Below are 27,954 nucleotides of genomic sequence, written 5' to 3' on the forward strand. Positions count from 1 at the left end.
GGAGTGTTGGCACTTGCTGGACGGACACGTGGGGTGAGGAGAGCACGTTGTGTTCATGCATAGGAGAGATAAGGCACCTCTGTCGTTGTGAATATAGGTTTTCTGCATGTCTTTGAGCATACCTTATAAGGCACTGTCACCCCCGCACGTACTAGGTGCAGGAATCATGTTTATGAAGCGAGGTATAACACAACGACAGTCATTTGAAGGTGTTCACACAAGGACATAAGCTGCTGTAGCTTACATGACGGTATATATGTACATAAATAGCACGTTTTTCAAGCACATTCACAGCATAAATATACAGATTTTCGTTGTATTGGGAGTGACTCACTGTGTTCTGTGAGAGGCAGAAGTCTGGGCCTCTCCTTCCCTCACTACTCCGCCCTCACGCTCGCTGACCACCGCAGCCTCTATGAGGCCGTCGTCTGTCAGCTCACCTGTAATCACTCGTCTTATGACTCGTGTGGTCGTGGTCGTGGTCGTTCCTCCGTCGGTGGTTTTGGTGGTGGTAGTGACACCTCCGGAGGTCAGGTCAGGGGGCAGGATACTCAGGTCCCCGCTGTCGTCTTCGTATTCGATAATATTTCCGCTTTCGTCCCTTTTTATTACCTTGACTTTCCGCACTGTTGTTGTTGTCGTCGTCGCGCCCATAACTTTATGGATATTTTCGTCAAATCCTTCGGGAAGAAGCGCACCGAGCTCTTCATCTGGTATTCTTCTGACAGTTGTTTGAACGGTTTGGTGTGCTTCTCCGGGTGTCTCCCTTTGGCCGAGACCAAAGCGGAGTAGAGAGCTTTCTCTAAGTTCAGGCGGCAGGTGTGACAAATCTTGCTCTGCCCCCGGTGTGATTCGCAGAGCCCCACTCTCATCAAAACCTTCAATTCTGAAAGGTTCTTCCTGGCCAGGTATTGTCTCGTATTCACTTTCAACAACCGTTTCCTCGGGTCCATCGCCAACTTTGACTTTCCTAATTTTCCTAACCCGAACAGTTCTTTGTGTTGTGATGCTCTTCGGTGGCCATTCACTGGTAGTCACGGTTGACGTAATGGTTGATGGAAGTTCCTGAGTTACCACTGTATGGCTGTCTGTCTTTGGTAAGGAAGTGCTTGAAGGTTCCATTCTTCTGTGAACCACTACCCTTCCTCCAGCATCTTCCGTCACAAACACTGTTCGAGACTGTTTACTTCCTCGTGAGTCTGCCTCGCCCCCCGTCAACAGTCTTCCCTGTACATCGCTAACCTCAGGTTCTCTTATTATTTTACCTTCTGAATCCGTTTCCATTCTTACTTGGTAAGAATAGGGGCCCATGACCCACTCCCCTGCGGGGTCTGACCCCAGGCCCTGGATCCGCTGCTCCCCAGACCTGCTGGGGGCTGCATCGCCAGGACCTTCAATTATCGTCTCTGTTTTACTTCCGATCACTGTTCTTTCGGGAGTAATTTTAAATGGACCCAATTTACCCTTAATATAAGACTCGACATCTTGGGCTCGCTCTTGTTCTGTGGATATTGTGTACTCTCTACTAACGCTATGAGGAACTGACCCGTCTGACACAACACTGTGTGAAAAGTCTACTTGCCCTGGCGCTAAGTCACTAGCAAGTTGTGTGTGTGGTAATACTATTTCTTGAGTAAATGGCTGTCCATCTCTAACTACAATCCTCTGACTAATAGTTTGTGAAGTAGGTGGTGGCATTACCCATCCAGTTGGTGCTGGTATAACCCATCCAATGGGAGGTGCACTAGACTGGACTGTTGTGGTTGGAATGTTTCCCTGTGTGACCCCTACTCCCTGTGGTAAATAAGCTTCTGGAAGACGTCCACTCAGCACGGGGATTCCACTAATTTCGGCCTTAGAATCCTGACTAGCCGAACTACTGACTATTGGGTAACCCGGGTGAGTGGAGTCCACACATGGCACCTCCTCTGTACTTACAACTCCAGTGAATCTAGGTATTTTGCTTTTTACTGTTACATCTGGCAGATTGGCAGTAATGTCAGTACCTCCTTCGTGTGGTGTTACAGAAGGTACAGCAGAACCAAACTTCACATGAGTAGTAAAGTCTGGTGCTCCACCGCCAGACTTACTTCGAGCATCCGATGATTTTTCGTCTTCAACGTCTTCTTCAGTCTTTACATCTGCTTTGTCTTTCTTCCATCCACTTCTCCTTTTCTTCCTGGAGCCACGTCCACTAACACTTACATCAGTGTCAGGAACACCAAAGCTCTGATCGAGTTTAGCAGACTCTGTTGCTGTCCCAAGCTTCGTTTCAGGAATATTAACTGCGAGTGACACAGGGACTGAAGGCTCTGGTGCCCATGACTTGATGCTGAATGATGGTATTTTTGTTTTAAATTCCCCAGTGTTTAGTGTTTCCTTGACATGAGATTCTTCGTCCTCATCATCACCAGAAAGAGTACTGTCGTCGCCGAGATGTCCCTTATAACCTGATATATCTGATTTAAATTCAACTTTACCCAAAGCTCCAGGAACATCTGTTCTGCCTTTCAGTACTGGAATACTAGATTTTATATCAGTTTTCACTCCAAATCCTGGAAAAACGGTACTGCCCTTGACGTTTGGGGCATCTGACATCTTAATTTTGTCTTCAAATTCTGATGATTCATAAGCTTTCACATCAAATTTGTCTCCAAATCCAGGAATATTTGTACTATCACTAGAATCTGGAACATCAGCTATCAGGTCAATTTTTCCTCCAAATCTAGGAATATTAACACAGCCTTCGATATTTGAAATATCAGTTTTTAAGGAAACTGTGTCACTAATTCCTGGAACTTCGACCCCACCTTTGATGTTTGGAACGTCAATCTTTAAGTCAGGCTTATTAAAACTAGGAATATCTGCGTTGTCTTTTACCTCAGGAACATCAGTTGAAAAGCCTATTTTACCAACAAAATCTGGAATCTCAGCACTGCCTTCGATATCTGGAATATCAGTTTTCATGCTAATTTTACTTCCAAATCCTGGAATATCGGCAGTACCTTTGATATCTGGAATATCTGTTTTCAAGCCAATTTCTCCTCCAAATCCTGGAACATCAGCACTTCCTTTAATGTCTGGAAAATCAGTTTTCAACCCAAATTTCCCTAAAAATCTAGGAATACCAGAACTGCCTTTGATATCTGGAACATCAGTTTCCAAGTCAAATTTGCCTTCAAATCCCGGAATATCAGCAATTCCTTTCACGTCCGGAGTATCAGTTTTCAAATCAATTTTGCCTCTAAGTCCTGGAACAACAGCGCTGCCCTTGACTTTTGGGATGTCACCTGTCAAACCAATTTTTCCTCCAACTTCAGGAATACTAGCGCTGCCTTTGATATCGGGAACATCAGCTTTTATGCCAATTTTGCCTCCAAATCCAGAAATATCAGAAATGCCTCCAGTGTCAGGACTATCGGTCTTCAAACCAAATTTACTTTCAAAACCTGGAATATCAGCTCTGCCTTTGATGTCTGGAACATCAGTCTTGAAATCAATTTTGCTTTCAAATCCAGAAATATCAGTACTGCTCTTGATTTCTGGGACGTCAGTTTTCAAGCCAATTTTGCCTCCAACTTCAGGAATACTAGCGCTGCCTTTGATATCTGGAACATCAGCTTTTAAGCCAATTTTACCTCTAAATCCAGGAATATCTGCACTGCCTTTGACATCTGAAACATCGGTTTCCAAGCCAATTTTGCCTCCAAATCCTGGAATATCAGCACTTCCTTTGATGTCTGGAATATCAGTTGTCAAGCCAATTTTTCCACCAAATCCTGGAATATCAGCACTTCCTTTGATGTCTGGAACATCAGCTTTTAAGCCAATTTTTCCTCCAAATCCTGGAATATCAGCACTTCCTTTGATGTCTGGAATATCAGTTGTTAAGCCAATTTTTCCTCCAAATTCTTGAATATCAGTACTTCCTTTAATGTTTGGAATATCAGTTGTCAAGCCAATTTTTCCACCAAATCCTGGAATATCAGCACTTCCTTTGATGTCTGGAACATCAGCTTTTAAGCCAATTTTTCCTCCAAATCCTGGAATATCAGCACTGCTTTTGATGTCTGGAATATCAGTTGTCAAGCCAATTTTTCCTCCAAATCCTGGAATATCAGCACTTCCTTTGATGTCTGGAACATCAGCTTTTAAGCCAATTTTTCCTCCAAATCCTGGAATATCAGCACTTCCTTTGATGTCTGGAATATCAGTTGTCAAGCCAATTTTTCCTCCAAATTCTGGAATATCAGCACTTCCTTTAATGTCTGGAATATCAGTTGTCAAGCCAATTTTTCCACCAAATCCTGGAATATCAGCACTCCCTTTGATGTCTGGAACATCAGCTTTTAAACCAATTTTTCCTCCAAATCCTGGAATATCAGAACTTCCTTTGATGTCTGGAATATCAGTTGTCAAGCCAACTTTTCCTCCAAATCCTGGAATATCTGCACTTCCTTTGATATCTGGAACATTAGTCTTGAAATCAATTTTGCTTCCAAATCCTGGAATCTCAGCACTGCTCTTGATTTCTGGAACGTCAGTTGTCAAACCAATTTTGCCTCCAACTTCAGGAATACCAGCGCTGCCTTTGATATTTGGAATATCGGTTGCCAAGCCAATTTTGCCTCCAAATCCTGGAATATTAGCACTTCCTTTGATATCTGGAACATCAGCTTTTAACCCAATTTTGCCTCCAAATCCAGGAAAATTTGCACTGCCTTTGATATCTGGAACATCTGCTTTTAAGCCGATTTTGCCTCCGAATCCAGGAATATCTGCACTGCCTTTGATATTTGGAACATCGGTTTCCAAGCCAATTTTGCCTCCAAATTCTAGAATATCAGCACTGCCTTTGATGTCTGGAATATCAGTTGTCAAGCCACATATTCCTCCAAATTCTGGAATATCAGCACTTCCTTTGATGTCTGGAATATCAGTTGTCAAGCCAATTTTTCCTCCAAATCTTGGAATATCAGCACCTCCTTTGATATCTGGAACATCGGTTTCCAAGCCAATTTTGCCTCCAAATCCAGAAATATCTGTACTGCTTTTGATATCTGGAACATCAGCTTTTAAGCCAATTTTGCCTCCAAATCCAGGAAAATCTGCACTGCCTTTGATATCTGGAACCTCGGTTTCCAAGCCAATTTTGCCTCCAAATCCAGGAATTTTTGCACTGCCTTTGATATCTGGAACATCGGTTTCCAAGCCAATTTTACCTCCAAATCCTGCAATATCAGCACTTCCTTTGATGTCTGGAATATCAGCTGTCAAGCCACATTTTCCTCCTAATCCTGGAATATCAGCACTTCTTTTGATGTCTGGAATATCAGTTGTTAATCCAATTTTTCCTCCAAATCCTGGAATATCAGCATTTCCTTTGATGTCTGGAATATCAGTTCTCAAGCCAATTTTTCCTCCAAATCTTGGAATATCAGCACCTCCTTTGGTATCTGGAACATCGGTTTCCAAGCCAATTTTGCCTCCAAATCCAGGAATATCTGCACTGCCTTTGATATCTGGAACATCAGCTTTTAAGCCAATTTTGCCTCCAAATCCAGGAATATCTGCACTGCCTTTGATATCTGGAACCTCGGTTTCCAAGCCAATTTTGCCTCCAAATCCAGGAATATCTGCACTGCCTTTGATATCTGGAACATCAGCTTTTAAGCCAATTTTTCCTCCAAATCCTGGAATATCTGCACTGCCTTTGATATCTGGAACATCAGCTTTTAAGCCAATTTTGCCTCCAAATCCAGGAATATCTGCACTGCCTTTGATATTTGGAACATCGGTTTCCAAGCCAATTTTGCCTCCAAATCCTGGAATATCTGCACTTCCTTTGATGTGTGGAATATCAGTTGGCAAGTCAATTTCTCCTCCAAATCTTGGAATATCAGCACTTCCTTTGATGTCTGGAATATCAGTTGTTAATCCAATTTTTCCTCCAAATCCTGGAATATCAACACTTTCTTTGATGTCTGGAACATCAGTTGTTAAACCAATTTTTCCTCCAAATCCTGGAATATCAGCACTGCCTTTGATATCTGGAACATCAGCCTTTAAGCCAATTTTTCCTCCAAATCCTGGAATATCAGCACTTCCTTTGATGTCTGGAACATCAGTTGTTAATCCAATTTTGCCTCCAAATCCAGGAATATCTGCACTTCCTTTGATATCTGGAACATCAGCTTTTAAGCCAATTTTGCCTCCAAATCCTGGAATATTAGCACTTCCTTTGATGTCTGGAATATCAGTTGGCAAGTCAATTTCTCCTCCAAATCTTGGTATATCAGCACTTCCTTTGATGTCTGGAATATCAGCTTTTAAGCCAATTTTTCCTCCAAATCCTGGAATATCAGCACTTCCTTTGATGTCTGGAATATCAGTTGTTAATCCAATTTTGCCTCCAAATCCTGGAATATCTGCACTTCCTTTGATATCTGGAACATCAGCTTTTAATCCAATTTTTCCTCCAAATCCTGGAATATCAGGCCTGCCTTTGATATCTGGAACATCAGCTTTTAAGCCAATTTTTCCTCCAAATCCTGGAATATCAGCACTTCCTTTGATGTCTGGAACATCAGTTGTTAATCCAATTTTGCCTCCAAATCCAGGAATATCTGCGCTTCCTTTGATATCTGGAACATCAGCTTTTAATCCAATTTTTCCTCCAAATCCTGGAATATCAGCACTGCCTTTGATATCTGGAACATCAGCTTTTAAGCCAATTTTGCCTCCAAATCCAGGAATATCTGCACTGCCTTTGATATTTGGAACATCGGTTTCCAAGCCAATTTTGCCTCCAAATCCTGGAATATTAGCACTTCCTTTGATATCTGGAACATCAGCTTTTAAGCCAATTTTGCCTCCAAATCCTGGAATATTAGCACTTCCTTTGATGTCTGGAATATCAGTTGGCAAGTCAATTTCTCCTCCAAATCTTGGAATATCAGCACTTCCTTTGATGTCTGGAATATCAGTTGTTAATCCAATTTTTCCTCCAAATCCTGGAATATCAGCACTGCCTTTGATATCTGGAATATCAGCTTTTAAGCCAATTTTTCCTCCAAATCCAGGAATATCTGCACTGCCTTTGATGTCCGGAACATCAGTTGTTAATCCAATTTTGCCTCCAAATCCTGGAATATCAGCACTTCCTTTGATATCTGGAACGTCAGCTTTTAAGCCAATTTTTCCTCCAAATCCTGGAATATCAGCACTTCCTTTGATGTCTTGAACATCAGTTGTTAATCCAATTTTGCCTCCAAATCCTGGAATATCTCCAATTCCTTTGATATCTGGAACATCAGCTTTTAAGCCAATTTTGCTTCCAAATCCAGGAATATCTGCACTGCCTTTGATATCTGGAACATCAGCTTTTAAGCCGATTTTGCCTCCAAATCGAGGAATATCAGCACTGCCTTCGATGTCTGGAATATCAGTTGTCAAGTCATATTTTCCTCCAAATCCTGGAATATCAGCACTTCCTTTGATGTCTGGAATATCAGTTGTCAAGCCAATTTTGCCTCCAAATCTTGGAATATCAGCACTTCCTTTGATATCTGGAACATCAGCTTTTAAGCCAATTTTTCCTCCAAATCCTGGAATATCAGCACTTCCTTTAATGTCTGGAACATCAGTTGTTAATCCAATTTTTCCTCCAAATCCAGGAATATCTCCACTTCCTTTGATATCTGGAACATCAGCTTTTAAACCAATTTTTCCTCCAAATCCTGGAATATCAGCACTTCCTTTGATGTCCGGAACATTAGTTGTTAATCCAATTTTTCCTCCAAATCCTGGAATATCAGCACTTCCTTTGATATCTGGAACATCAGCTTTTAAGTCAATTTTTCCTCCAAATCCAGGAATATCAGCACTTCCTTTGATGTCTGGAATATCAGTTGTCAAGCCATATTTTCCTCCAAATCCTGGAATATCAGCACTTCCTTTGATGTCTGGAATATCAGTTGTCAAGCCAATTTTTCCTCCAAATCTTGGTATATCAGCACTTCCTTTGATGTCTGGAATATCAGCACTTCCTTTGATGTCTGGAATATCAGCACTTCCTTTGATGTCTGGAATATCAGTCTTCATATCAAATTTGCCTCCAAATCTCGGAATATTAGCACTACCCTTGATTTCTGGAACGTTAGCTGTTAAGCCAAATTTGCCTCCAAATCCAGGAAAACCGGCTTTGTCTGTAATATCTGGACTCTCAGTTTCCATGCCAATCTTACCTTCAAATCCAGGAATATCTGCACTTCCTTTGATATCTGGAGCATCAGTTGTCAAACCAAATTTGCTTCTATATTCAGGTATATCAGCACTGCCTTTGATATCAGGAATTTCGGTTTTCAAGCCAAATTTGCCTCCAAATCCAGGAATGTTAGCACCGCCTTTAATTTCCGGAATATCGGTTTTCAGACTAATTTTGGGTCCAAATCCTGGAATATCAACGCTTCCCTTGACATCTGGAACGTCAGCCGTCAAGCCATATTTGTTTCCAAATCCAGGAATACCAGCACTGCCTTTAATGTCTGGAATATCAGTTTTCAAGCCAATTTTTCCTTCAAATCCTGGAGCATCAGCATTTCCCTTAATATCTGGAACATCACTTGTCATACCAAATTTGCCACCAAATCCTGGAATATTGATGTTTCCCTTGATATCTGGAAGATCAGTTTTTATTGCATATTTTCCTCCAAATCCTGGAATATCAGCACTGCCATTTACATCTGGAATATCAGTCTTCAAATCAATTTTACCTCCAAATCCTGGAATATCTGCACTGCCTCTGATATCTGGAACATCAGTTTTTAAGGTAATTTTGTCTCCAAATCCAGGAATATCAGCATTTCCTTTGATATCTGGAACATCAGTTTTTAGGCTAATTTTACCGCCAAATCCTGTAATATCACCAACACCTTTGATATCTGGGACATCAGATGTTATGTCAAATTTGCCTCCAATTCCTGTTATGTCAACATTGCCCTTTACATCTGTTTTTCTATCAAAGTTTTGCTCGTAGCCTGGAATATGTGCTCCTACTCTCGCCTTTGGAAAGTTTGTATTTAAATTTATATTACTGTCATAGCCATTAATGTCTACACCACCACTTACTTTGGGAATTTCAGTTTTCAAGTCAAATTCTCCACCAAATCCAGGCTCATCAACTGCAAGTTTTGTGGTAAGACCATTCAAACTATAATCGACTTCGCCGCCAATTGTGGGGATTTCCGTTCCTACTAAAACATCTGGAACATTTGATTTTAAGTCAATATTGGCATCATACCCTGGAACCTTGCCCCCAATGTTAAAGCCAGGGATTTCTGCTTTTGCTCTTACTTTACCTCGACGAGATGGAGGGACAGGGGCTTTCGCTGCTATATCTACATCGGGTAACTTCGGTAAATCTGATACATCCCCTTCCGGATATTTGACACTGACTTCAGGGCCTTCTATGTTAACCTCCCCAGGTTGATATTCATATTCCACATTGTGAGTCTTAGGTTTTCCAAAACACGACCCCAATTTAGCCTTTGGTTTAGCTGCTTTTCCCTTAAGGTCAAGTTTAGCGTCAATGTCAGCCTTAGTTTCTGGAGACATGGTACTTGCGCTCCCACTAACCTCTGGACCTTCAAATTCAACTTTTCCTAGTTTATACTCCCCTTCAACTTTTGGGCCTTCAACTTTGCCGGATTTATATTCGCCTTCAATCTTAGGACCTTTTGGTTTACCGAAACAAGATCCTAACTTTGCTTTTGGTTTTTCTGATTTTAATTCCAGTTGTGGCGTTTCAACCTGAAAATCAGCATCAACTTCAAGGGGTCTGATGCTCTCGTTTCCACTGACTGTTGCTCCTTCCAGCTGTGCTTTGGTTGGGGAATATTCTCCTTTAGCCTTGGGACTCTTAGCTTTACCAAAATATGATCCAATTTTACCTTTTGGTCCTTTAACCTTCATATCAGGGGACTCAATACTTATGTCACCCTCTGTACCTGCAGTAACCCTTGCACGTGGAACCTTAGAATCAACTACTCCAAGGCTATATTCACCTTCTACTGGAACCTTAGGTTTCCCAAAACAAGACCCAAGATTAGTTTTCTTGCCCTTAACTTCAGGTTGTGGCATTTTCACTGTTCCAGATAACTCTGGGGCCTTAACTTCTCCCTTAAACTCTGCAGCTGGTAATGAGGGACCTGAGGGCAGAGAAATCTTGGCTTCAGGGACCTCAACAGATGGCAGGTCACCTTTAATTTCTGCTTCAATCTTTGGACTTGGAATATCTGGTAGTGAAATATCAATTCCTTTTATATCTCCAGAGACACTTGGGATGGCTCCACTTAAGTCCAAGCTGGCTTTTCCCTTTGGTAATTCTGGTATTTCACCCTCAAATCTTACTTCAGGTGTTATTCCATCAAGATCAACATCTGCCTTAATTCCTGGAACTTTAGGAATTTTTCCTTTAACCTCTACATCTGGAATATTACCTCTGCCTCCAAGTTCAGCTTCAACTTTGGGTAAATCTGGAATATCACCTTCAATTTTCAGCGATGGCTCAATCTTTGGTACATCAATATCAACTCCAAATCCTCCCTTCACTTCAGGTAGTTCAGGAATGTCGACTTCAACTGAGGGACTAACATCAAGTTTTGGTGTTTCCACTTTCATTTTTCCTTCTATGGAAGGAACTTCAGCTCGTACTTTTGGTATTTCAGGACCTTCAAACTTAAGCTCTCCAGGCTGGTAGGAAGCGTCTATGTCTGCTCCCTTGGGTTTGCCAAAGCATGACCCTAACTTGGCTTTAGGCTTTCCAATTCCTTTTCCACCTTTGACTTTCACATCAGGTGATTCAATATCAATGTCTGCCTTAGCTTCAGGCGTGTTGACACTTGCCCCAACACTGATCTCGGGGCCCTCAACTTCAAGTTTACCCGGTTTATATTCTCCTTCAACCTTCGGAGTCTTTGGTTTACCAAAGCAAGATCCCAGTTTAGCTTTTGGTTTACCTCCTTTCACTTTCACATCTGGAGTATCAATGTTGACTTCAGCCTTAGCTTCAGGAGAGCTAATGCTAGCACCAACGCTGGCTTCTGGTGCTTCCAATTCTACTTTTCCTGGTTTGTATTCACCTTCAATTTCAGGACTCTTTGGTTTACCGAAGCAAGAAGGTAACTTGGCTTTTGGTTTTCCTGCCTTCACCTTCACTTCAGGTGAATCAATGTCGATAGTGGCACCTGGTGTGCCAGCTTTTACTTTAAGCTCAGGTGCCTCAACGTCTATATCAGCTCGGGCCTCAAGTGGTTCTATACTGGCACTCCCTCCCACTTCTGGGCCCTCAATGTCAACTTTGCCTGGTTTATATTCACCTTCAATTTTGGGACTTTTTGGTTTACCGAAACATGATCCAAGTTTAGCTTTGGGTTTCCCTCCTTTCACTTTCACGTCTGGAGACTCAACACTGATGTCACCTTTCACTTCTGGGGCTTTGACAGTAGCCTCAAAACTTGCCTCTGGGCCCTCAAGTTTACCTGGTTTATATTCACCTTCAATAGTGGGACTTTTGGGTTTTCCAAAACATGATCCCAGTTTAGCTTTGGGTTTTCCTCCTTTCACCTTCACATCGGGAGAATCAACTTCGATCTCAGCCTTTCCTTCCGGAAGAGCAACACTAACACTGGGCCCGGCAACACCTTCACCCTCAACTTTAATTTTGGGATCAATAGAAAGTGAGCCTTCTACACCAGCATCAGCTGCATATTCACCACTTGCAGTTGGAGTCTTTGGTTTACCAAAACAGGATCCCAAAGATGCTTTGGGCTTCCCTGATACTTTCATTTTCTTTGTCTTTAACTCAGGAGCTTCCACACTGAGAGAGGCTTGTGCCTCAGGACCTTCAACTTTCAAACCTTCACTTTCAATTTCCAGTCCAGCATCAATACCTTTTAGTTCTCCTTTAGCTTGTCCTCCAACTTCAGCAGCCATATACGGCTCCTCCTTTTTCAATTTTCCTTGTTTACCAAGACAGGCACATGGGCCTAGTTTGGCTTTCTTGACCTTAACTTCAGGTTGTGGCATTTTCACTGTTCCAGATAACTCTGGGGCCTTAACTTCTCCCTTAAACTCTGCAGCTGGTAATGAGGGACCTGAAGGCAGAGAAATCTTGGCTTCAGGGACCTCAACAGATGGCAGGTCACCTTTAATTTCTGCTTCAATCTTTGGACTTGGAATATCTGGTAGTGAAATATCAATTCCTTTTATATCTCCAGAGACACTTGGGATGGCTCCACTTAAGTCCAAGCTGGCTTTTCCCTTTGGTAATTCTGGTATTTCACCCTCAAATCTTACTTCAGGTGTTATTCCATCAAGATCAACATCAGCCTTAATTCCTGGAACTTTAGGAATTTTTCCCTCAATCTCTACATCTGGAATATTACCTCTGCCTCCAAGTTCAGCTTCAACTTTGGGTAAATCAGGAATATCACCTTCAATTTTCAGTGATGGCTCAATCTTTGGTACGTCAATATCAACTCCAAATCCTCCCTTCACTTCAGGTAGTTTAGGAATGTCGACTTCAACTGAGGGACTAACATCAAGTTTTGGTGTTTCCACTTTCATTTTCCCTTCTATGGAAGGAACTTCAGCTCGTACTTTTGGTATTTTGGGACCTTCAAACTTCAGCTCTCCAGGCTGGTAGGAAGCGTCTATGTCTGCTCCCTTGGGTTTGCCAAAGCATGATCCAAACTTGACTTTCGGCTTTCCAATTCCTTTTCCACCTTTGACTTTCACATCAGGTGATTCAATATCAATGTCTGCCTTAGCTTCAGGTGTGTTGACACTTGCCCCAACACTGATCTCGGGGCCCTCAACTTCAAGTTTACCCGGTTTATATTCTCCTTCAACCTTGGGAGTCTTTGGTTTACCGAAACAAGATCCCAGTTTACCTTTTGGTTTACTTCCTTTCACTTTCACGTCTGGAGTATCAATGTTGACTTCAGCCTTAGCTTCAGGAGAGCTAATGCTAGCACCAACGCTGGCTTCTGGTGCTTCCAATTCTACTTTTCCGGGTTTGTATTCACCTTCAATTTCAGGACTCTTTGGTTTACCGAAGCAAGAAGGTAACTTAGCTTTTGGTTTTCCTGCCTTCACCTTCACTTCAGGTGAATCAATGTCGATAGCGGCACCTGGTGTGCCAGCTTTTACTTTAAGCTCAGGTGCCTCAACGTCTATATCAGCTCGGGCCTCAAGTGGTTCTATACTGGCACTCCCTCCCACTTCTGGGCCCTCAATGTCAACTTTGCCTGGTTTATATTCACCTTCAATTTTGGGACTTTTTGGTTTACCGAAACATGATCCAAGTTTAGCTTTGGGTTTCCCTCCTTTCACTTTCACGTCTGGAGACTCAACACTGATGTCACCTTTCACTTCTGGGGCTTTGACAGTAGCCTCAACACTGGCCTCTGGGCCCTCAAGTTTAATTGGTTTATATTCACCTTCAATTTTGGGACTTTTGGGTTTGCCGAAACATGATCCCAATTTAGCTTTGGGTTTTCCTCCTTTCACCTTTACATCGGGAGAATCAACTTCGATCTCAGCCTTTCCTTCAGGAAGAGCAACACTAACACTGGGCCCGGCAACACCTTCACCCTCAACTTTAACTTTGGGATCAATAGAAAGTGAGCCTTCTACACCAGCATCAGCTTCATATTCACCACTTGCAGTTGGAGTCTTTGGTTTACCAAAACAGGATCCCAAAGAAGCTTTGGGCTTCCCTGATACTTTCCCTTTCTTTGTCTTTAATTCAGGAGCTTCCACACTGAGAGAGGCTTGTGCCTCAGGACCTTCAACTTTCAAACCTTCACTTTCAATTTCCAGTCCAGCATCAATATCCTTTAGTTCTCCTTTAGCTTTTCCTCCAACTTCCGCAGCCATATACGGCTCCTCCTTTTTCACTTTTCCTTGTTTCCCAAGACAGGCACATGGGCCTAGTTTGGCTTTCTTGACCTTAACTTCAGGTTGTGGCATTTTCACTGTTCCAGATAACTCTGGGGCCTTAACTTCTCCCTTAAACTCTGCAGCTGGTAATGAGGGACCTGAGGGCAGAGAAATCTTGGCTTCAGGGACCTCAACAGATGGCAGGTCACCTTTAATTTCTGCTTCAATCTTTGGACTTGGAATATCTGGTAGTGAAATATCAATTCCTTTTATATCTCCAGAGACACTTGGGATGGCTCCACTTAAGTCCAAGCTGGCTTTTCCCTTTGGTAATTCTGGTATTTCACCCTCAAATCTTACTTCAGGTGTTATTCCATCAAGATCAACATCAGCCTTAATTCCTGGAACTTTAGGAATTTTTCCCTCAATCTCTACATCTGGAATATTACCTCTGCCACCAAGTTCAGCTTCAACTTTGGGTAAATCAGGAATATCACCTTCAATTTTCAGTGATGGCTCAATCTTTGGTACGTCAATATCAACTCCAAATCCTCCCTTCACTTCAGGTAGTTTAGGAATGTCGACTTCAACTGAGGGACTAACATCAAGTTTTGGTGTTTCCACTTTCATTTTCCTTTCTATGGAAGGAACTTCAGCTCGTACTTTTGGTATTTCGGGACCTTCAAACTTCAGCTCTCCAGGCTGGTAGGAAGTGTCTATGTCGGCTCCCTTGGGTTTGCCAAAGCATGATCCAAACTTGGCTTTAGGCTTTCCAATTCCTTTTCCACCTTTGACTTTCACATCAGGTGATTCAATATCAATGTCTGCCTTAGCTTCAGGTGTGTTGACACTTGCCCCAGCACTGATCTCGGGGCCCTCAACTTCAAGTTTACCCGGTTTATATTCTCCTTCAACCTTGGGAGTCTTTGGTTTACCGAAACAAGATCCCAGTTTAGCTTTTGGTTTACCTCCTTTCACTTTCACATCTGGAGTATCAATGCTGACTTCAGCCTTAGCTTCAGGAGAGCTAATGCTAGCACCAACGCTGGCTTCTGGTGCTTCCAATTCTACTTTTCCGGGTTTGTATTCACCTTCAATTTTGGGACTCTTTGGTTTACCGAAGCAAGACCCAAACTTTGACTTTGGTTTTCCTGCCTTCACCTTCACTTCAGGTGAATCAATGTCGATAGTGGCACCTGGTGTGCCAGCTTTTACTTTAAGCTCAGGTGCCTCAACGTCTATGTCAGCTCGGGCCTCAAGTGGTTCTATACTGGCACTTCCTCCCACTTCTGGGCCCTCAATGTCAACTTTGCCTGGTTTATATTCACCTTCAATTTTGGGACTTTTTGGTTTACCGAAACATGATCCAAGTTTAGCTTTGGGTTTCCCTCCTTTCACTTTCATGTCTGGAGACTCAACACTGATGTCACCTTTCACTTCTGGGGCTTTGACAGTGGCCTCAACACTGGCCTCTGGGCCCTCAAGTTTACCTGGTTCATATTCACCTTCAATTTTGGGACCCTTTGGTTTACCAAAACATGATCCCAGTTTAGCTTTGGGTTTTCCTCCTTTCACCTTCACATCGGGAGAATCAACTTCGATCTCAGCCTTTCCTTCAGGAAGAGCAACACTAACACTGGGCTCGGCAACACCTTCACCCTCAACTCTAATATTGGGATCAATAGAAAGTGAGCCTTCTACACCAGCATCAGCTGCATATTCACCACTTGCAGTTGGAGTCTTTGGTTTACCAAAACAGGATCCCAAAGATGCTTTGGGCTTCCCTGATACTTTCCCTTTCTTTGTCTTTAATTCAGGAGCTTCCACACTGAGAGAGGCTTGTGCCTCAGGACCTTCAACTTTCAAACCTTCACTTTCAATTTCCAGTCCAGCATCAATACCCTTTAGTTCTCCTTTAGCTTTTCCTCCAACTTCCGCAGCCATATACGGCTCCTCCTTTTTCAATTTTCCTTGTTTACCAAGACAGGCACATGGGCCTAGTTTGGCTTTCTTGACCTTAACTTCAGGTTGTGGCATTTTCACTGTTCCAGATAACTCTGGGGCCTTAACTTCTCCTTTAAACTCTGCAGCTGGTAATGAGGGACCTGAGGGCAGAGAAATCTTGGCTTCAGGGACCTCAACAGATGGCAGGTCACCTTTAATTTTTGCTTCAATCTTTGGACTTGGAATATCTGGTAGTGAAATATCAATTCCTTTTATATCTCCAGAGACACTTGGGATGGCTCCACTTAAGTCCAAGCTGGCTTTTCCCTTTGGTAATTCTGGTATTTCACCCTCAAATCTTACTTCAGGTGTTATTCCATCAAGATCAACATCTGCCTTAATTCCTGGAACTTTACCCATAATCTCTACATCTGGAATATTACCTCTGCCTCCCAGTTCAGCTTCAACTTTGGGTAAATCAGGAATATCACCTTCAATTTTCAATGATGGCTCAATCTTTGGTACATCAATATCAAGTCCAAATCCTCCCTTCACTTCAGGTAGTTCAGGAATGTCGACTTTAACTGAGGGACTAACATCAAGTTTTGGTGTTTCCACTTCCATTTTCCCTTCTATAGAAGGAACTTCAGCTCGTACTTTTGGTATTTCGGGACCTTCAAACTTAACCTCTCCAGGCTGGTAGGAAGCGTCTATGTCAGCTCCCTTGGGTTTGCCAAAGCATGATCCAAACTTGGCTTTAGGCTTTCCAATTCCTTTCCCACCTTTGACTTTCACATCTGGTGATTTAATATCAATGTCTGCCTTAGCTTCAGGTGTGTTGACACTTGCTCCAGCACTGATCTCGGGGCCCTCAACTTCAAGTTTACCCGGTTTATATTCTCCTTCAACCTTGGGAGTCTTTGGTTTACCGAAACAAGATCCCAGTTTAGCTTTTGGTTTACCTGCTTTCACTTTCACATCTGGAGTATCAATGTTGACTTCAGCCTTAGCTTCAGGAGAGCTAATGCTAGCACCAACGCTGGCTTCTGGTGCTTCCAATTCTACTTTTCCGGGTTTGTATTCACCTTCAATTTTGGGACTCTTTGGTTTACCGAAGCAAGACCCAAACTTTGACTTTGGTTTTCCTGCCTTCACCTTCACTTCAGGGGAATCAATGTCGATAGTGGCACCTGGTGTGCCAGCTTTTACTTTAAGCTCAGGTGCCTCAACGTCTATATCAGCTCGGGCCTCAAGTGGTTCTATACTGGCACTTCCTCCCACTTCTGGGCCCTCAATGTCAACTTTGCCTGGTTTATATTCACCTTCAATTTTGGGACTTTTTGGTTTACCGAAACAAGATCCAAGTTTAGCTTTGGGTTTCCCTCCTTTCACTTTCACGTCTGGAGACTCCACACTGATGTCACCTTTCACTTCTGGGGCTTTGACAGTAGCCTCAACACTGGCCTCTGGGCCCTCAAGTTTACTTGGTTTATATTCACCTTCAATTTTGGGACTTTTGGGTTTGCCGAAACATGATCCCAATTTAGCTTTGGGTTTTCCTCCTTTCACCTTCACATCGGGAGAATCAACTTCGATCTCAGCCTTTCCTTCAGGAAGAGCAACACTAACACTGGGCCCGGCAACACCTTCACCCTCAATTTTAACTTTGGGATCAATAGAAAGTGAGCCTTCTACACCAGCATCAGCTGCATATTCACCACTTGCAGTTGGAGTCTTTGGTTTACCAAAACAGGATCCCAAAGATGCTTTGGGCTTCCCTGATACTTTCCCTTTCTTTGTCTTTAATTCAGGAGCTTCCACACTGAGAGAGGCTTGTGCCTCAGGACCTTCAATTTTCAAACCTTCATTTTCAATCTCCAGTCCAGCATCAATACCCTTTAGTTCTCCTTTAGCTTTTCCTCCAACTTTCGCAGCCATATACGGCTCCTCCTTTTTCACTTTTCCTTGTTTACCAAGACAGGCACATGGGCCTAGTTTGGCTTTCTTGACCTTAACTTCAGGTTGTGGCATTTTCACTGTTCCAGATAACTCTGGGGCCTTAACTTCTCCCTTAAACTCTGCAGCTGGTAATGAGGGACCTGAGGGCAGAGAAATCTTGGCTTCAGGGACCTCAACAGATGGCAGGTCACCTTTAACTTCTGCTTCAATCTTTGGACTTCGAATATCTGGTAGTGAAATATCAATTCCTTTTATATCTCCAGAGACACTTGGGATGGCTCCACTTAAGTCCAAGCTGGCTTTTCCCTTTGGTAATTCTGGTATTTCACCCTCAAATCTTACTTCAGGTGTTATACCATCAAGATCAACATCTGCCTTAATTCCTGGAACTTTAGGAATTTTTCCCTCAATCTCTACATCTGGAATATTACCTCTGCCTCCAAGTTCAGCTTCAACTTTGGGTAAATCTGGAATATCACCTTCAATTTTCAGTGATGGCTCAATCTTTGGTACATCAATATCAAGTCCAAATCCTCCCTTCACTTCAGGTAGTTTAGGAATGTCGACATCAACTGAGGGACTAACATCAAGTTTTGGTGTTTCCACTTTCATTTTTCCTTCTATGGAAGGAAGTTCAGCTCGTACTTTTGGTATTTCGAGACCTTCAAACTTCAGCTCTCCAGGCTGGTAGGAAGCGTCTATGTCTGCTCCCTTGGGTTTGCCAAAGCATGATCCAAACTTGGCTTTAGGCTTTCCAATTCCTTTTCCACCTTTGACTTTCACATCAGGTGAATCAATATCAATGTCTGCCTTAGCTTCAGGCGTGTTGACACTTGCCCCAACACTGATCTCGGGGCCCTCAACTTCAAGTTTACCCGGTTTATATTCTCCTTCAACCTTGGGAGTCTTTGGTTTACCAAAACAAGAACCCAGTTTACCTTTTGGTTTTCCTCCTTTCACTTTCACATCTGGAGTATCAATGCTGACTTCAGCCTTAGCTTCAGGAGAGCTAATGCTAGCACCAACGCTGGCTTCTGGTGCTTCCAATTCTACTTTTCCGGGTTTGTATTCACCTTCAATTTTGGGACTCTTTGGTTTACCGAAGCAAGACCCAAACTTTGACTTTGGTTTTCCTGCCTTCACCTTCACTTTAGGTGAATCAATGTCGATAGCGGCACCTGGTGTGCCAGCTTTTACTTTAAGCTCAGGTGCCTCAACGTCTATATCAGCTCGGGCCTCAAGTGGTTCTATACTGGCACTTCCTCCCACTTCTGGGCCCTCAATGTCAACTTTGCCTGGTTTATATTCACCTTCAATTTTGGGACTTTTTGGTTTACCGAAACATGATCCAAGTTTAGCTTTGGGTTTCCCTCCTTTCACTTTCACGTCTGGAGACTCAACACTGATGTCACCTTTCACTTCTGGGGCTTTGACAGTAGCCTCAACACTGGCCTCTGGGCCCTCAAGTTTACCTGGTTTATATTCACCTTCAATTTTGGGACTTTTTGGTTTACCGAAACATGATCCAAGTTTAGCTTTGGGTTTCCCTCCTTTCACTTTCACGTCTGGAGACTCAACACTGATGTCACCTTTCACTTCTGGGGCTTTGACAGTAGCCTCAACACTTGCCTCTGGGCCCTCAAGTTTACCTGGTTTATATTCACCTTCAATTTTGGGACTTTTGGGTTTACCAAAACATGATCCCAATTTAGCTTTGGGTTTTCCTCCTTTCACCTTCACATCAGGAGAATCAACTTCGATATCAGCCTTTCCTTCAGGAAGAGCAACACTAACACTGGGCCCGGCAACACCTTCACCCTCAACTTTAATTTTGGGATCAATAGAAAGTGAACCTTCTACACCAGCATCAGCTGCATATTCACCACTTGCAGATGGAGTCTTTGGTTTACCAAAACAGGATCCCAAAGAAGCTTTGGGCTTCCCTGATACTTTCCCTTTCTTTGTCTTTAATTCAGGAGCTTCCACACTGAGAGAGGCTTGTGCCTCAGGACCTTCAACTTTCAAACCTTCACTTTCAATTTCCAGTCCAGCATCAATGCCTTTTAGTTCTCCTTTAGCTTGTCCTCCAACTTCAGCAGCCATATACGGCTCCTCCTTTTCCACTTTTCCTTGTTTACCAAGACAGGCACATGGGCCTAGTTTGGCTTTCTTTACCTTAACTTCAGGTTGTGGCATTTTCACTGTTCCAGATAACTCTGGGGCCTTAACTTCTCCCTTAAACTCTGCAGCTGGTAATGAGGGACCTGAGGGCAGAGAAATCTTGGCTTCAGGGACCTCAACAGATGGCAGGTCACCTTTAACTTCTGCTTCAATCTTTGGACTTGGAATATCTGGTAGTGAAATATCAATTCCTTTTATATCTCCAGAGACACTTGGGATGGCTCCACTTAAGTCCAAGCTGGCTTTTCCCTTTGGTAATTCTGGTATTTCACCCTCAAATCTTACTTCAGGTGTTATTCCATCAAGATCAACATCTGCCTTAATTCCTGGAACTTTAGGAATTTTTCCCTCAATCTCTACATCTGGAATATTACCTCTGCCTCCAAGTTCAGCTTCAACTTTGGGTAAATCTGGAATATCACCTTCAATTCTCAGTGATGGCTCAATCTTTGGTACATCAATATCAAGTCCAAATCCTCCCTTCACTTCAGGTAGTTTAGGAATGTCGACTTCAACTGAGGGACTAACATCAAGTTTTGGTGTTTCCACTTTCATTTTCCCTTCTATGGAAGGAAGTTCAGCTCGTACTTTTCGTACTTCAGGACCTTCAAACTTCAGCTCTCCAGGCTGGTAGGAAGCGTCTATGTCTGCTCCCTTGGGTTTGCCAAAGCATGATCCAAACTTGGCTTTAGGCTTTCCAATTCCTTTTCCACCTTTGACTTTCACATCAGGTGATTCAATATCAATGTCTGCCTTAGCTTCAGGCGTGTTGACACTTGCCCCAACACTGATCTCGGGGCCCTCAACTTCAAGTTTACCCGGTTTATATTCTCCTTCAACCTTCGGAGTCTTTGGTTTACCGAAGCAAGATCCCAGTTTAGCTTTTGGTTTACCTCCTTTCACTTTCACATCTGGAGTATCAATGTTGACTTCAGCCTTAGCTTCAGGAGAGCTAATGCTAGCACCAACGCTGGCTTCTGGTGCTTCCAATTCTACTTTTCCGGGTTTGTATTCACCTTCAATTTTGGGACTCTTTGGTTTACCGAAGCAAGACCCAAACTTTGACTTTGGTTTTCCTGCCTTCACCTTCACTTCAGGTGAATCAATGTCGATAGTGGCACCTGGTGTGCCAGCTTTTACTTTAAGCTCAGGTGCCTCAACGTCTATATCAGCTCGGGCCTCAAGTGGTTCTATACTGGCACTCCCTCCCACTTCTGGGCCCTCAATGTCAACTTTGCCTGGTTTATATTCACCTTCAATTTTGGGACTTTTTGGCTTACCGAAACAAGATCCAAGTTTAGCTTTGGGTTTCACTCCTTTCACTTTCATGTCTGGAGACTCAACACTGATGTCACCTTTCACTTCTGGGGCTTTGACAGTAGCCTGAACACTGGCCTCTGGGCCCTCAAGTTTACCTGGTTTATATTCACCTTCAATTTTGGGACTTTTGGGTTTACCAAAACATGATCCCAGTTTAGCTTTGGGTTTTCCTCCTTTCACCTTCACATCGGGAGAATCAACATCGATCTTAGCCTTTCCTTCAGGAAGAGCAACACTAACACTGGGCCCGGCAACACCTTCACCCTCAACTTTAACTTTGGGATCAATAGAAAGTGAGCCTTCTACACCAGCATCAGCTGCATATTCACCACTTGCAGTTGGAGTCTTTGGTTTACCAAAACAGGATCCCAAAGATGCTTTGGGCTTCCCTGATACTTTCCCTTTCTTTGTCTTTAATTCAGGAGCTTCCACACTGAGAGAGGCTTGTGCCTCAGGACCTTCAATTTTCAAACCTTCATTTTCAATTTCCAGTCCAGCATCAATACCCTTTAGTTCTCCTTTAGCTTTTCCTCCAACTTCCGCAGCCATATACGGCTCCTCCTTTTTCAATTTTCCTTGTTTCCCAAGACAGGCACATGGGCCTAGTTTGGCTTTCTTGCCCTTAACTTCAGGTTGTGGCATTTTCACTGTTCCAGATAACTCTGGGGCCTTAACTTCTCCCTTAAACTCTGCAGCTGGTAATGAGGGCCCTGAGGGCAGAGAAATCTTGGCTTCAGGGACCTCAACAGATGGCAGGTCACCTTTAATTTCTGCTTCAATCTTTGGACTTGGAATATCTGGTAGTGAAATATCAATTCCTTTTATATCTCCAGAGACACTTGGGATGGCTCCACTTAAGTCCAAGCTGGCTTTTCCCTTTGGTAATTCTGGTATTTCACCCTCAAATCTTACTTCAGGTGTTATTCCATCAAGATCAACATCAGCCTTAATTCCTGGAACTTTAGGAATTTTTCCCTCAATCTCTACATCTGGAATATTACCTCTGCCTCCAAGTTCAGCTTCAACTTTGGGTAAATCTGGAATATCACCTTCAATTTTTAGTGATGGCTCAATCTTTGGTACATCAATATCAAGTCCAAATCCTCCCTTCACTTCAGGTAGTTTAGGAATGTCGACTTCAACTGAGGGACTAACATCAAGTTTTGGTGTTTCCACTTTCATTTTCCCTTCTATGGAAGGAACTTCAGCTCGTACTTTTGGTATTTCGGGACCTTCAAACTTAAGCTCTCCAGGCTGGTAGGAAGCGTCTATGTCGGCTCCCTTGGGTTTGCCAAAGCATGATCCAAACTTGGCTTTAGGCTTTCCAATTCCTTTTCCACCTTTGACTTTCACATCAGGTGATTCAATATCAATGTCTGCCTTAGCTTCAGGTGTGTTGACACTTGCCCCAACACTGATCTCGGGGCCCTCAACTTCAAGTTTACCCGGTTTATATTCTCCTTCAACCTTCGGAGTCTTTGGTTTACCGAAACAAGATCCCAGTTTAGCTTTTGGTTTACCTCCTTTCACTTTCACATCTGGAGTATCAATGTTGACTTCAGCCTTAGCTTCAGGAGAGCTAATGCTAGCACCAACGCTGGCTTCTGGTGCTTCCAATTCTACTTTTCCGGGTTTGTATTCACCTTCAATTTCAGGACTCTTTGGTTTACCGAAGCAAGAAGGTAACTTAGCTTTTGGTTTTCCTGCCTTCACCTTCACTTCAGGTGAATCAATGTCGATAGCGGCACCTGGTGTGCCAGCTTTTACTTTAAGCTCAGGTGCCTCAACGTCTATATCAGCTCGGGCCTCAAGTGGTTCTATACTGGCACTTCCTCCCACTTCTGGGCCCTCAATGTCAACTTTGCCTGGTTTATATTCACCTTCAATTTTGGGACTTTTTGGTTTACCGAAACAAGATCCAAGTTTAGCTTTGGGTTTCCCTCCTTTCACTTTTATGTCTGGAGACTCAACACTGATGTCACCTTTCACTTCTGGGGCTTTGACAGTAGCCTCAACACTGGCCTCTGGGCCCTCAAGTTTACCTGGTTTATATTCACCTTCAATTTTGGGACTTTTGGGTTTACCAAAACATGATCCCAGTTTAGCTTTGGGTTTTCCTCCTTTCACCTTCACATCGGGAGAGTCAACTTTGATCTCAGCCTTTCCTTCAGGAAGAGCAACACTAACACTGGGCCCGGCAACACCTTCACCCTCAACTTTAACTTTGGGATCAATAGAAAGTGAGCCTTCTACACCAGCATCAGCTGCATATTCACCACTTGCAGTTGGAGTCTTTGGTTTACCAAAACAGGATCCCAAAGATGCTTTGGGCTTCCCTGATACTTTCCCTTTCTTTGTCTTTAATTCAGGAGCTTCCACACTGAGAGAGGCTTGTGCCTCAGGACCTTCAACTTTCAAACCTTCATTTTCAATCTCCAGTCCAGCATCAATGCCTTTCAATTCTCCTTTAGCTTTTCCTCCAACTTCAGCAGCCATATACGGCTCCTCCTTTTTCAATTTTCCTTGTTTACCAAGACAGGCACATGGGCCTAATTTGGCTTTCTTGACCTTAACTTCAGGTTGTGGCATTTTCACTGTTCCAGTTAACTCTGGGGCCTTAACTTCGCCCTTAAACTCTGCAGCTGGTAATGAGGGACCTGAGGGCAGAGAAATCTTGGCTTCAGGGACCTCAACAGATGGCAGGTCACCTTTAATTTCTGCTTCAATCTTTGGACTTGGAATATCTGGTAGTGAAATATCAATTCCTTTTATATCTCCAGAGACACTTGGGATGGCTCCACTTAAGTCCAAGCTGGCTTTTCCCTTTGGTAATTCTGGTATTTCACCCTCAAATCTTACTTCAGGTGTTATTCCATCAAGATCAACATCAGCCTTAATTCCTGGAACTTTAGGAATTTTTCCCTCAATCTCTACATCTGGAATATTACCTCTGCCTCCAAGTTCAGCTTCAACTTTGGGTAAATCTGGAATATCACCTTCAATTTTTAGTGATGGCTCAATCTTTGGTACATCAATATCAAGTCCAAATCCTCCCTTCACTTCAGGTAGTTTAGGAATGTCGACTTCAACTGAGGGACTAACATCAAGTTTTGGTGTTTCCACTTTCATTTTCCCTTCTATGGAAGGAACTTCAGCTCGTACTTTTGGTATTTCGGGACCTTCAAACTTCAGCTCTCCAGGCTGGTAGGAAGCGTCTATGTCGGCTCCCTTGGGTTTGCCAAAGCATGATCCAAACTTGGATTTAGGCTTTCCAATTCCTTTTCCACCTTTGACTTTCACATCAGGTGATTCAATATCAATGTCTGCCTTAGCTTCAGGTGTGTTGACACTTGCCCCAGCACTGATCTCGGGGCCCTCAACTTCAAGTTTACCCGGTTTATATTCTCCTTCAACCTTCGGAGTCTTTGGTTTACCAAAACAAGATCCCAGTTTAGCTTTTGGTTTACCTGCTTTAACTTCCACATCTGGAGTATCAATGTTGACTTCAGCCTTAGCTTCAGGAGAGCTAATGCTAGCACCAACGCTGGCTTCTGGTGCTTCCAATTCTACTTTTCCTGGTTTGTATTCACCTTCAATTTCAGGACTCTTTGGTTTACCGAAGCAAGAAGGTAACTTAGCTTTTGGTTTTCCTGCCTTCACCTTCACTTCAGGTGAATCAATGTCGATAGTGGCACCTGGTGTGCCAGCTTTTACTTTAAGCTCAGGTGCCTCAACGTCTATATCAGCTCGGGCCTCAAGTGGTTCTATACTGGCACTCCCTCCCACTTCTGGGCCCTCAATGTCAACTTTGCCTGGTTTATATTCACCTTCAATTTTGGGACTTTTTGGTTTACCGAAACATGATCCAAGTTTAGCTTTGGGTTTCACTCCTTTCACTTTCACGTCTGGAGACTCAACACTGATGTCACCTTTCACTTCTGGGGTTTTGACAGTAGCCTCAACACTGGCCTCTGGGCCCTCAAGTTTACCTGGTTCATATTCACCTTCAATTTTGGGACTTTTGGGTTTACCGAAACAAGATCCAAGTTTAGCTTTTGGTTTGTCAGCTTTTGTTTTCAGTTTTGGTGAATCAACTTCAATGTCAACATCAGGTGTGTTGACTTCCACTTTCAACTGAGCAGAGTCTGTGTGAACCTCTGCCTGAGGTGACTTAATAGTGGCACTGGCACTTGCCTCAGGACCTTCAGTGTTCAATTTGCTCTGTTTATATTCGTCTTCTATTTGAGGGCTTTTTGGTTTACCAAAGCATGAACCAAGTTTTATTTTTGGCTTTTCTCCTTTTACTTTGAGTTTAGAAGAGTCAACCTCTATATTAGCTTCGCTTTCAGGAACTGAAACACCAAGACTGGCATCAAGAGCACCTTCACCCTGAACTGGTGACACTGACACTTCAGCAGATGGCATCATTACTGTTCTATGAATATCACCACTTGGGAAGCTGAGACTACCTGGAATATTAATGTCATTCTCTGGAGCACCGATTCTCAACCTGCTTTTAACCTTGGAACTTGGAACCTCTCCAGAAACTGAATAATCTCCTCTAATATCTCCTTTGATGTGTGGCTCATCAGCTCTCAAATCGAATTTAGCCCCAGCCTTATCAAATCCGAGAGCCATGTCCGGACTCCTGCCTTCAACCCTGAGGTCTGACCCATGGCCAGATGTGTCCAGATTGAAGGACATGTCACCACTCCCTGTTGAACTCTTACTATCGTAACCTGTCCTTCCATCTCCTTTTATAAGGTCTGGAAGCAACGGAACACCTTTTCTTGAGAATTCTTGTATATCAGGTAGTGGAAGATTTGGTGTAATGGATATGTTGTAGCTCTGTTGTATGTGTGAACTGTATGTTTGAGTACCTCCTAACATGTTTCCATTACTGTGTATCCCTGATCCCACCCCAGAAGTTTGAGCATCCAATTGTCTGCCATTTATTCTGGGCACCTCTGAGCTTCCATGCACATCTAACTCCGGGGAGAGCAGAGCAGTCAACTCTGCTTCAAGTTTACTCAAAGAATCATTTGGAGTTGATCTTATGTCTCTCCCGTTAATACTGACTTGGGAGGAAATAGTTTTTTCTGTGGTTGTGACTGTGACAAAACCTCCCTTACCGTCTGAGACAGTTTTAACAGTTGTCTTGCTGTCTACATGAGGTTTACCTCGTAATTCGTCAATGACATTTTTCAAATCTTCGTTCATGTTCGAATTGGTACTTATTTCCAGGGACGGCAGACCGATCCTCTGGTCGTGTTTGACACATTCGTGGAGAAGACTGTATCCTGGGGCGTCGTTGTCCTCTCCTCTCACGATGTCCTTCGTCACACTAATTAGCTTGCCGTCTCGTATCTGCCAGGTCGAGTGACCGGACTCTCTCTCGGAGTCCATACTGTACAAGTGAGTGTCACTACTCACACTCTTATCTAGTTCACCTTTGCTGTCAACCTCCCAGGAGGGACTGTCAATGTCTAAACGTGGCTCCTGCGTGGAGCCCCTCACACCGGGGTCACTCAAAATCTCCCTGCTACCTGCACCTGTTTTTAACTGAACATCATTGACATCCTTACCGTCTTTCGCCAATTTACCCTTCGCATTGTTGTCGTTACCGTTGGAGAAGTTGAGTAGCCAGGAGCGCCTCTTGTTATCGCTCTGGCCAAAGACGGCGGAGTCCCTAAGCCGCCAGGAGTACCGCTTGTGGTCCTGCCCTGGAGGCGGCGGTGGTGGGTATGGTGGTGGGACGTCTAGATCATCCCCCTCCTCGTATTCATCAGTGGGTAGGGGCGGCAGTGGTCGCGCAGTGCTGTATGGCGGCTCTACATGCCTCCTTCCTCTTGCTAACTTGCCTTCACTGTTACCCATGCTGCACCAACACACACTTTACACACAAATACACCAGCATTTTACTTCATGTATATATTAGAGCATGAGACTTATATTTTCCACACACTCACACAAATAATGGCAACACTCGGTTAATCAGCCAAGCACCAACTTTATCTTGTAAAATATTAGGTTCCAGTCCTTTGGAAAAGGTAGACAGGATCCCTGTCTTGACTCGCAGGAAGGATCTGGTCGCTGCAAGCACGTTCTACATCTTAACATGAATGGGTGTAGTATTCCCCGCCAAAAATTGTTACTCGCAAGCACTTGTCAAACTTTTGGCAGAGATGGCACAGGTCTTGACACTTCCGTCAACAGCGGGATGCGACCCAAACAAGTGCCAAAGAGTGTGCCACAGAGCCTGGGCGTGGCGTGGATTAGGCTCTCAGGTGGGTGGGTGTGAGGGCGGACGAGAGACACGAGACGGCACTGGTGATGCGACGGCGGCGCGGGTGCTACTGAGACTGGCGCGGGCACGCCACACCTCAGCGGCGGCAGCGGCGGCCATCAGGGCACCCCGCACTGCCCCGCCCCCGCCACCCACACCTCCCCCCCCCCCCACACACCTGCCCACACACGCTCCTTCCCAGAACTCTCCCCGCAGGTCACCACCCACGCGCGGGCAACCGCACTAGAAGGTCGCAGCAACGGTGAGCTGCCACCACCACCAGCTGACCATCACCGGGGTGACATCAACGCTGAAAATAT

General features: G+C 43.7%; 1 protein-coding gene across 2 annotated transcripts in view; it reads right to left on the reverse strand.

Moving 5' to 3' along the window:
• The window catches only part of LOC123773724 (uncharacterized), a 106,885-nt gene extending 79,173 nt beyond the window's left edge, over positions 1 to 27,712 (reverse strand). For both annotated transcript variants that reach the window (XM_069312507.1, XM_069312506.1), the window contains exon 1: positions 335 to 27,712. In XM_069312507.1, coding sequence (XP_069168608.1) covers positions 335 to 27,225 — 26,891 coding nt within the window. In that variant the 5' untranslated portion in view covers positions 27,226 to 27,712. The remainder of the gene's footprint in view (positions 1 to 334) is intronic.
• Positions 27,713 to 27,954: the final 242 nt, after the last annotated feature.

Source organism: Procambarus clarkii, chromosome 72 (genome assembly GCF_040958095.1).
Source record: "Procambarus clarkii isolate CNS0578487 chromosome 72, FALCON_Pclarkii_2.0, whole genome shotgun sequence".
NCBI classification, from domain to species: Eukaryota; Metazoa; Arthropoda; class Malacostraca; order Decapoda; family Cambaridae; genus Procambarus; species Procambarus clarkii.